This window comes from Acomys russatus, chromosome 7 (genome assembly GCF_903995435.1).
Source record: "Acomys russatus chromosome 7, mAcoRus1.1, whole genome shotgun sequence".
In the NCBI taxonomy this organism is placed as follows: Eukaryota; Metazoa; Chordata; class Mammalia; order Rodentia; family Muridae; genus Acomys; species Acomys russatus.
In genome coordinates, this window is record NC_067143.1 from 56,311,851 (window position 1) to 56,322,428 (window position 10,578).

At 41.2% G+C, this 10,578-nt stretch overlaps 1 protein-coding gene across 2 annotated transcripts; it reads right to left on the reverse strand.

Annotated features, from left to right (window-relative positions):
• Positions 1-573: 573 nt before the first annotated feature.
• LOC127192267 (olfactory receptor 56A4-like) lies at positions 574-3,519 on the reverse strand. 2 transcript variants are annotated; one of them, XM_051149595.1, is made up of 2 exons: positions 3,503-3,519; positions 574-1,498 (listed from the first exon to the last, which is right to left on the reverse strand). In XM_051149595.1, the coding sequence occupies exons 1-2, from the start codon at positions 3,517-3,519 to the stop codon at positions 574-576; spliced, it is 942 nt and encodes a 313-aa protein (XP_051005552.1). The 2 variants fall into 2 exon arrangements, with proteins under 2 accessions (XP_051005552.1, XP_051005551.1); XM_051149594.1 differs by lacking the exon at positions 3,503-3,519 and having other exon boundaries at positions 574-1,530.
• Positions 3,520-10,578: the final 7,059 nt, after the last annotated feature.

The following is a 10,578-nucleotide window of genomic DNA, read 5'->3' on the forward strand; positions in this document are numbered from 1 at the left end:
TAAATGTAATGCTTAGGATATGGTATAACCCACTAATAGAGCACTTGTGTCCATGTGCAAAGTCCTAGGTTCAATCTCCAGCTCCAACCCAATCTTATAAGCTAAACAATTTGTAAGAGAGCCCAACCCCTCACACCAAAGTTTTTCCCTTTCTGGTTGGATTCCATGGGATATGTAAAAATAAACAATAAATAAATAGATAGATACATGAAGTGGGGAGCAGAATGGAAGGGAAGGGAGGCCTCAGTTGGAAGGGGCAGGGTGATATAATCTAAACACATTGCCAGCACTCACTAATTATTGATGCAATTTAAGAATCAGCCAAGTAAGCTTTATGTCAAGTGCATGTTTCTCAGCCATATGTCACTGCTGAAGATCATAAGATGTTTCTATAGAGAAATATTCATATTGTGTCAGTGGAAGTTTTGGGGAGCTAAATCTCAGCATAACATGACAAAGTTAAAGGGAAAAATCTATACTTACTCCTGCAGTAACTATTTAAACGTTCTGTGCAACACAAATATTGTTTCTGATTAGCAGTATCTGTCTGCAGCTCTGGTCTTATCTTGTTTCTTACAGCCTCCGAAGCAGGTTATGGATTCCCTGCTTGATTTCCCTGGTTCTTACCCCATAAACAATGGGATTCAGAGCTGGGGGGATGAGGTGATGCAGGATGTTGAGCAGGATGGGAACATCTGGGGGTATCCTCTCCCTGGCCAGGTTAGTGATGACCAGCACCAGCAGGACTGTGCTGAAGAAGAGGATGAGGATGAAGTGGGAGCCACATGTGCTCAGGGCCTTGGCCACGGCTCCCTCGGCTTTGATCCTGAGCACAACATTGAAGATAAAAGAGTAGGAGATAACAATGAGGATGAGATCAGATCCCAGAAGAGTCCAACCTATGACAAACTGGTAGAGTTTATTAAAGGTGATGTCATCACAAGAGAGTTTGGATACAGACATATTAGTGCAGATGCAGTTCTTGATAATTCTTACACAGTATCTCAGTTGGGAAGAAAGTATGGGGATGGGCATAGTAAGAATTCCATTTCGGGTTGCCACAAAGATGGCAGCTCTAGCCACAAACTGGTCAGTGATGATGGATGGGTACTGCAGAGGCTTGCAGATGGCCACATAGCGATCATAGGCCATGACCATGAAGGTGCAGGACTCCATGGTCAGGAAACTGTTCATGACGAACATCTGGAGGAAGCAGGCAGAGAAGCTGATGGATTTGCTGTCAAACCAGAAGATGGCCAGAACCTTCGGTATGACAGTGAGGCAGAGCACAATGTCCAACAGGGACAGCAGGCTGAGCAGGTAGTACATGGGCTCATGCAGAGAGGCCTCCATCCTGATGGTGATGAGAAGGGTGGCATTGGCCCCCATGGCCAGGAGGAAGAGGAGGCTGAGGGGCAGGGACAGCCAATGCTGCCAGGTCTGGAAGTTAGGGAAGCAGATGAGGAGGAAGTCAGAGACCAGGATAGAGGAAGTGTTGCTTTGTGCTTCCATGTGTTGCCTTCTGATCATGACTAACACCAGAAAACCTTGGGGCTAGAACAGAAATAAATAATACAATATCCAAAAGGAAGTGATATGTTCCCCCAAATAGTCACTAAAAAGTAGAAGTAGGGCCCAGGAGTCAACTCAGTAGGTAAAGGCATTTGCTGACAAGCCTAGTGACCTGAGTTCAATCCCTGGACCTACATGGTAGAAGAGAGAACCGATTCCCACAAGTTCTCCTTTGTCCTCCACACATGTGCCATGGCATGCAGGGGACACCTCTCAGCCCCACACATATAATAAATAAATCATTTTAAAATTATAAGAGTTGATTTGGCACTGTCCTAGGTATGGCCTCTAAGAATTAACAGAAAAACTGTATTTCCTGGTTTTATTTGGATCACTCCAGTTTATGCTGCTTTTTATTTCTTCATACCCAACTTGATTAATAAATCATATTAACGTTCTTCTTAAAAATAGATTTCTATTGTTTAATTTCACAGAGGAAAGAGAAAATGCATAAGTAAGTTAAGCTACTTTTTCTAAATGACAGTAGTAAAAACATGAAGTCTATATCTGCCACTAATGGTTTTTCCTGTCGCTGAAACAAAATGCTCAGGCCTTAAAGTTGACCAGCCATGACGACTTCATTGGACTGTCTGGTTTTTTTTTGTTGTTGTTGTTTTTTTTTTTTGTTTGTTTGTTTGTTTGTTTTTTCTTCTTCTAAGAGAAGATATTACAAGTAAATCAGAAGGCAGACCCAAGTGCATCACGAGACTGTATATCTGGCAACTTCATTGGAGACATAGCCTTCATTTGGACAAGAATAACAACCTTGATGACATTTTAAAAGACAGAGTCAGAAATAAGATATAGCAAAACATCCTCCAATGTCCCAGACATTCGGTGAGATGAGACTAAAAGATGTCAGTAGCCGGCAGGTTTTGGATCGTATCAACTGACTCTCACGAATTCTCCCTGAGTCATTAAGCAACTTCTCATTAGTTACTGGCCTTGTAGGTGATAAATACTGTAGGAAACTTTTAATAAGCTAAGGTTTTGCTTGGCTTCCACAGCAACGCTATTCTCTGAGCTTCAGTGGATACGCACCAGTGGAACTGTGCTTTTAACACTCTGAGAAAGCCCACACTTGGCAATTTATAACTCAGCAATGATAGTGTTCCTGTTGAGAGCTGAGGTCTCCTATGCCCAGCTTTCTTCTCTTGTCTGAGAAAACAGCAGTGGCTTTGTCAAAGGCAAGGAGTAAGTGTGTGAATAGTGAAAGAAAGGCATTTTAGAGGTAGGAAAAAACTAATTTACTTTAATGTCTTGCCCACTGTGTTATCACCCTACACAGGCTTTCCAGCACTATAAAGTCTAGGCCAAAACTGGACTACAAACCATGTACGCACCCAAAGGTACTGAGTTCAGTGTAGGACAGTACTGTTAGGTACTTGTCCTTACCCAAAGGCTACTACTGAGCTCAGTGTGGGACAGTACTGCTAGGCACGTGTCTTTACCCAAAGGTTACTGAGTTCAGCGTGGGACAGTACTGCTAGGCACTTGTGATTATCTAAAGGCTACTGAGTGTGGGACAGTACTGCTAGGCACTTGTCCTTACCCAAAGGCTACTGAGTTCAGTGTGGGCCAGAACTGCTAGGCAATTGTCCTTTCACTTTGGTTCATACATGAAGGTAATCCTGATGACATCTCTTACTTTGGATTTGGGAACTTATTTTATTTGGTTCCATTTCTGGGTCCACTCAATTATGGTTTTACTTTCTTTTTAAATAGCCTTCCTTTAGAGATTTGTTTGTGAATTGATCTTCTTTGCTTCACAGTGGAAACACATGAAGGTCAGGAATAATCAGCCCATGCTTTGTCCCAACACAGGTCATCTCCCACAGATGACCTCTCTAGCAACCTCCACCCAGGCCACACCCTGCTCTTCTCTCACACCTTCATATCGTCTTCCTTCAAGCAGGGAATTTAGATCTACTTTTTATTAACAGACATACCTACTATTTACTGGAGAATGGCAAATTTTTCAGATCTCATCAAATATGGCACTAGGCACATTATTTTTGTGTAAGAAATATATGAAAACTAGTACCAACTAACACTCATAAAGAAAGACAAAACAGTGAAGATTTAAAAGGTAGAAACTGAATTATAAAGAATGCAACTTTACAAATATATCAAAATAAAAGCATATTTATTCTTTCCCATAAGTCAGACTATATAAACTTACCTCGGCTAGTTGGTAGAGAGCTTAAAGAAATAAATGTTCTTCTGTAAAGTTATCTGTATCATTTCCAATTGGTTATGCAATTATTTTCCCTAGAAGAATGAAACAAGCATGAAGAATTATATCCATATCCTGTCTAGACTCTCCCAAGGAATATGGTGACTTGAGCGATGAAAGAGATGATCCAATCCAACCCAAGAGGCAAGAGAGTAATAACATGTAGGGTAGGGTGGGAGCCCAAAAGATTAACTAAGGAGCCATGATGCCTGACCCTCAGCCACCTGACACTAGTAAGTTCAGCAGACTTTTGTATGGAACTGAACTGTAGTTGATGTCATAAGGTTTCTGAGACTTTCTTAGCCTTTGGTCCATACAGACAAAGGTCAAGTATAGATATAATTCAAGAGTCTTTACCCTGATAATACCTATTTTCTGAATGTGTAGTGTACAGTTCACACTGGAAAATGGAAAACCCAAAAGAAAGTAGGTGTGTTCTCGACTCTGAAAAACTGGCACAATCTAAATTTTTGAATACCAGGCTTGTAGTAATCCTACTGGAAGAAGTCCTTCTTTCTGCCTGAATTCAACACCCAAGCCTCCCCATACACCACCAACTCTGCCTCAAACATTCCTGGTTCTAAGCCAGTATCGGCACTCCCAGAGCAGCTACTACAATTGCTATTTATGACAGTTGGTTGCACTATATAAACCAGCTTCTCAGAGGTGCTAAAGGGAATTCTCATGCCCTAAGTTCCATTCCATCCCTTCGCTCCTCACTGCCCACAGGGGCTAAGGCCACTTCAGATGTCTGAACTGGGAACATGCATCGTATTCCTCATGGAGTTGGATAAGGAAACACAGAACACAAGCACAATATGAAATCAATGCCAAGGAAGAAAACAAAGTTCCATAAAATAAAAATGGCATAGGGAACTTTAAACAGAGAGTACATACATTTGAAAGCAAATATTTCTAGACTTACCATCTTAACTATTTCAAGATGGGAGAGTACTCTTAGAAAAAGATGTTTATGAACTCTGGCGCCCCATATTTGACCACGTCCCTTTGGTGGGAGACCTGGTAACACTCAGAGAAAGAATAGGAAGGCTACTGAGATGAGACTTGATAGGCTGTGACCATATGGTGGTGGAGGAGGTCCACTTCTGTCACAGACCTAGGGGATGGGAATAGGGTGAAAAAGGGAGAGAGGAATGGGAGGAGACAAGCAAAGGGATAAAAATTGAGATATAATATAAATAAATTAATAAAAATAAATAAGAAAAAAAGAAAAAGATGTTTAAGAGGTGAAATGCAGACATTTCTTGACTTTTTATGGAGTTACCTAGCAACAATTTTAAACTGAAAATTGTTCAAAATGTAAAATATTCTATTTGAGCTGAGAAGGAGGCTCAGTAGGTAAAGATAAACAAGCACCAGAACCTGAGTTCAGATCCCCAACACCCATATAAGAGCCAAGTGTGGAGCTGTACATCTGTAACCCCAACTCTAGTGGTATGGAGATAGGTAGATGTGGGGGCCTTACTGCTTAGTCAGTATGGCCAAAACAGTGAGCCAAACATCAGGGGAAATTACAATAGAGGAAGACAATTCTTTCTTGTCTTTAAAAAAGTACCAGAATCTCTTTCATACTGTTACCATCAGCCTACCCACATGTACTTCCACCTTTAACCAATTCCTCTGTTTACTGATTTGTACCAAGGAGGTATTTTCTGAGTCTCGTACACCTAAAATGTCTTCCCATTGTGTACCTACCACACCTTACCTTTAAGCTATAACACTATAATTGTGAATAATATTTATGTCACTCTCTACTTAGTATATATTACCCCCGAAGCGGTTGTATCATATGATTTCTTTTGATAACTCTTAAAGAGTACGTGAAGTGGTAGATAAAACAGATGGGCATCAATGTAGGATGATGTGACAGGCAATAAACCTCTTGTAAATTAAACATGTTGCAAGTCACAAATGTTCTTTATATACCTACCCTATGGAACACACTAGTTTAATAGCAAAGTATACTGTAGGTTTCATCTGTTTACTTTCATGAATACATGCTTACCCTGCAAATCACACTTCAGTGTAACTGTCCAGCACTTAGAAAAGCGTGCTATCTATCAAATATGTTGACTTGAAAAGATCAAAATTCAAAACTATATGGTTTACGATGAATGTGTATCAATTTTGTACCATTGTAAAACTGGAAAATAGGAAGTTGAGAACTATGTATATTTATGTAATAAATGAATAGATGTGGTTTCCCACCCAGTATGAATTAAATGGTTGTTGACTACAGGATGGAAAACATTATGCACAGAAGTGTTAGTCTCAAAAGCACTCTAAACAGTAGGTATGATGATAGCATTGATGTCTATGGAGATCCACAGTCTGATGCAATCAGCATTTACTTTGGTCTGGCTTCTTGAGGAACAAACTCTCGTAGTGCAAGGTCAAATGAAGACAGCTCATCATGCAGTATATATATATATATATGAGCAACAAATGTCAGGTGTAGTAGGGGCTTGGTGGGCAAAGGAGATTATACTGTGATCCAATTTTCTGAGATGCATTGGCTAGCCCAATAGGACCACATAAGTTGATATCATTTTAAGTTTAGATAAAATGGGATATATTTTTTGTATTCTTAAGTCACTAGTCATTGAGAATGTGCTAAATTTAGAAGAAGAAAAAAATAATGTTGATTGGGAGGGCTTTTTTAACCACAAGAGAATGGCGACAATAAGCTTCCAATAGTATGCTTCTAGCATGTGGAATCAATCAGAGCACCAGCTGAAGACAAAGAGTGTTTAACTGCGGCCTAAGAATAGTCCATACGAATGAAAAGTGTAAAGGCAGAGCACAGTGAGGCCCATGGCTCACACAGAATGTGTTATCTAGTGCAGTTCTCAGGGTGCTCAGAGTAGGGATCATAGTCAGCACTGCACAGACATGGCCACCCAATCCGAGCGGGTGCCACCCACTAGCCTTGCATCCTTGTCTGTCGACCCATCATTTTGGGATGCTCACTGACGCCATGCCAGTTTGAAGGCTACCTTAGGCTGTGGCCAGATGTCTTTAGAATCCTCCAGGACCTGCCGATCAGTATTCCCAGAGCCTGTGCACAATCATTGTGGCTCCCCTGAGAGGTCATCAAGAATGGACTTTCATAATTTTCACAACTCACAACAAGATGAAGCATGGGACTTGGGCTGTGGAAATGAGGTCAGATTTGGAATCCGGTGTTGGAGGAAACCTACTGACTGCTCTGACTGCTGACTTTTTACACAGCCCTGTGGAAATGATTCTTTCTCAGCTTGATTAGTAAGGCTATAACTCTGCCAACACCACCAGTTTGCCACATCTTGGTAGTGTGTGTGTGTGTGTGTGTGTGTGTGTGTGTGTGTGTGTGTGTGTGTGTGTGTGTTGTATGTAAACAATTTTGTGAGTGTGTGCACCTGTGTTCATGAATGCATCTGCATGAGGAAGCCGGAGGTAGATGACAGGTGTCTTCTTTGGTCTCTCTCTTCCTCCTCATGTTTTTGGAGTATGGGTATCTCACTGCCCCTTAGTTCACTGACCCAGCCTGGCCAGTGAAGTGGAACATCTGCTGCCTCTGCACACAGCGTGCCTGCATAGCAGACATTTGACTGACTGAGCTTCCTCTCCAGCCCAGCACCTGTTAGTAGTTTTAGATATTTTCCCCTGAGTCAAACTGCTTGTTCTTTCCAGGTCTGGCTTAGGCACTGTCAGGGCGATTTGAGCCCACAGACACAGGTCACGGAGGATGTGCTGCTGAAAGCTAACTCTTAGTGCACAGACATCTATTGGTCTTATTGCACCTCATGGTTAGCTGGAGACACTCACAGGCCTTTCTGCATGGCCTCATTTTCTCATCCTCATTGCACACTAGCACAGGAGGATGCTACTAATTGTGTTTACAACTTCAGAAGCATTAGCCGCCCAGGCCTTGACTGATGTGTTTAATTTTCCCTTAACATTCAGGAATTGCTATGCAGCTCTTCTGAGCACAAAGTCTCCCTCAGCATCAGTCTAAAGCTAGAGCAGTGTGTCACCGTGGATGCTGGACATGTGCCTGGGAGGTCTGGGGAGGAGGGGCAAGACTTAGCAGAACCTTCCTGAGTCTGGCAAGATTCCATCTTTCCAAGCACTTTCTTTGCTATTGAATCTCTCTCATAGCTGACCCAAAACTTCAAATTCAAAGGACACATCCTAGAGGACAGCTCAGAGACAAGGAAGACAGTGTCTTGCCTGTCATAATAGGTTCTCTGAGATGTGTTGGACCCACACTTCTGAGTGCTTTGCTGTCTTCCTCTTATATCAGGACGTTGTGATAGATGTACTATTTTTACACCTCTGCCTGTGTTCTTGTCTTTTCCTTTCCCATACATCCATAGAGTCCAGGACACTGTTAAGGAGATTAAGGAGAAAGAGTCAGGTCACAGCCCAGAGAGGAGCCTTTCTGCCCATTAGAGGTAGTCAAAGGAGTGACTCCTAGTAACCACCAAACTCTTATTTTCTATACACATCTAGAATTTGTCCTTCTCTCTTACAGCTGAGATTCAGCAGAGCCCACTCTCCCATGAAGCACCCACAGTGTCCTGTAGAGTGAGGACACCAAGGCTCAGAGGTCACCCCTCAGTAGACACTTTTATATTTATTATGATATCCTTGTGCCTGAAGTCAACCCTTTCCTTTATCAAGTTCCCACAATTTCAGGTCTTTTAAGACCTTTGCGTTCTTCCTTATTCATTGTGTGATTTAGACATTTGAGCAGGAGTTTCCTTGCCCAGGCATAGGCAGGACCAATCAGATTCCAGGGATGCTGCATCACGCTCTGGGAAGTCTCCCCTGACTAAGACATCATCCCCAGTGTTCAGGGATTGGGTGGTCTTAAAGTGCAAGGTAATCATGCAGTGACACAGCAGTGAGAGATTGTACTTGAGAACTGAAAGGGACACGTCAGACCTCCCTACAGAGCTCAAGCACAACTTGACAAAGGACAGATGGCTTGGGCTGCATCTGCTGATGGGAGGAAATACAGCCCAGCCCTTTTCTGCCTTCCACTTCCTGGCCAGAAAGTTAAATGCATTTCTGTCTTCAGATTCCTGGAGACAAAGGCTTTTCTGATTTTTGTAAGGCTCACAGAGGACCACTTACTTGCACAAGCAGCTCCAGGCTTTTTTCCTGGGCACACAAGCCACAGAGCACAAAGATGCAGCTGATGCCAAGGAAGTGCATCATTACCCCTCGCCCCTGTCTCCAGTATTGCTCCTACAGTAGCTATGGACACACTTCCTAAACACATAATGGTACTTTTGCTTCTCTGCATAAAAAAAGAAAAGAAAACAAAAGAGAAGAAAAGTAGGCTAAGGCTTGCAACAGTAAAGGATAGCTAAAAAAAGATAATTAATGTTCTCTTTGTGTGGAATACGAAGCACCAATGGGAGAAGCTGTGTACCTGGTTAGATTACCAGGAAGCTCTCAACAGAACTATTGTCTATTGTTAGTACTTTAAGCTTTTTTTTTTTTTTCTGTAAATGTTGAGGACTTAATCACATGGACCATGTTAAACAATGTGGTGGTTTTTCTGTGCCTGTTCTTAACATACATAGAGGAAATAGCAAAGCATTGTTGTAATATGACAGCAAGATACAGGCATATCAAAAGTTTAAAACACAGAGGAGTCTTGACGACCAAGAATAATGAAAAGATATTTGGGATTTTATTCTTAAACATTTTTATTAATAATGCTAATAAAGGGACCCATAATTTATAGAACAACACAAATCTAGATTTTGAATGTCATACGTAATAGGTGTTTATAACAACTTGCATGGACAACATTATTTTACTGCTAGATGAGAAATCAAGGGTTAGAAATTTTAAGTAGCCTGCCAAAGTTTTATACTAGAATATGAAATAGACAGTATTTAGAATTTTTTTAATCTCTTTATTTGTTGCGAAGGGCTTAAAGACAGGCTTGTGATTACTGAGTCTAATGAAATCTGATTCTAAGATTGTAAGACAATGAATTAATTTGTATAATGATGATAAATCAGAACAGTATAGATTAATAAAGGAGGATAATAAAATATGGACAACATTATCAGGGTTAGGATACTGCTGTGGGTCTTTGTGAAGGAGAGGACACTGGATCCTGGATCAATGGATAAGAGGGATCGATGCAGATGGAGGAAGGAGGACACAGAAGCACAAGATACCACATAAAGTAGGCCTCAGAAATTGTATAATTACAACAGCTTTGCAATGGTGACAGCAGAGCATATGTGTAACATGGAAACACACAACTGCTAGGAAAGCAATATGCCAATAAGGATAATCTCAAAGTCTGGCATGGCAGTCCATGATTCATTCTATGCATTACGTCTAGCAAAGTATTTTACATACAGTGGTAGCATGGTAATAGTCGAATCTTAGGAAGATCCTGTAACTTTGAGGTGGAGAGTTGGTTAAGATAACAGATAACAAAAACACAATTATAGTAGAAAAATTCAGGCAAGAGAAACATGGAGTATGTACTCAGACAATGATACTGAGAACTGAGGAAAAAAAAAAAAGAATGGCTGTTAGATACCGAATGTAAAGTCCATGGGGGTTGCTGAAAAGACAAAAAAAAGGCATCAGTTGTAACGATGAGTAAAGGTAGTTTTCAATTTGATATATAGTCAAGGGTTTATTGGCTGAAATAGTGACATAAGTTAGACAAATATGAGATAGGATATTTAGGAAAGCTGGCAAGCCACCTAGCTGTGAATGTCGTGACT

Coding starts and splice junctions, on each gene's coding strand:
- LOC127192267 (XM_051149594.1), bottom strand. CDS start 1,530: ATGATCAGAAGGCAACACATGGAAGCACAAAGCAACACTTCCTCTATC.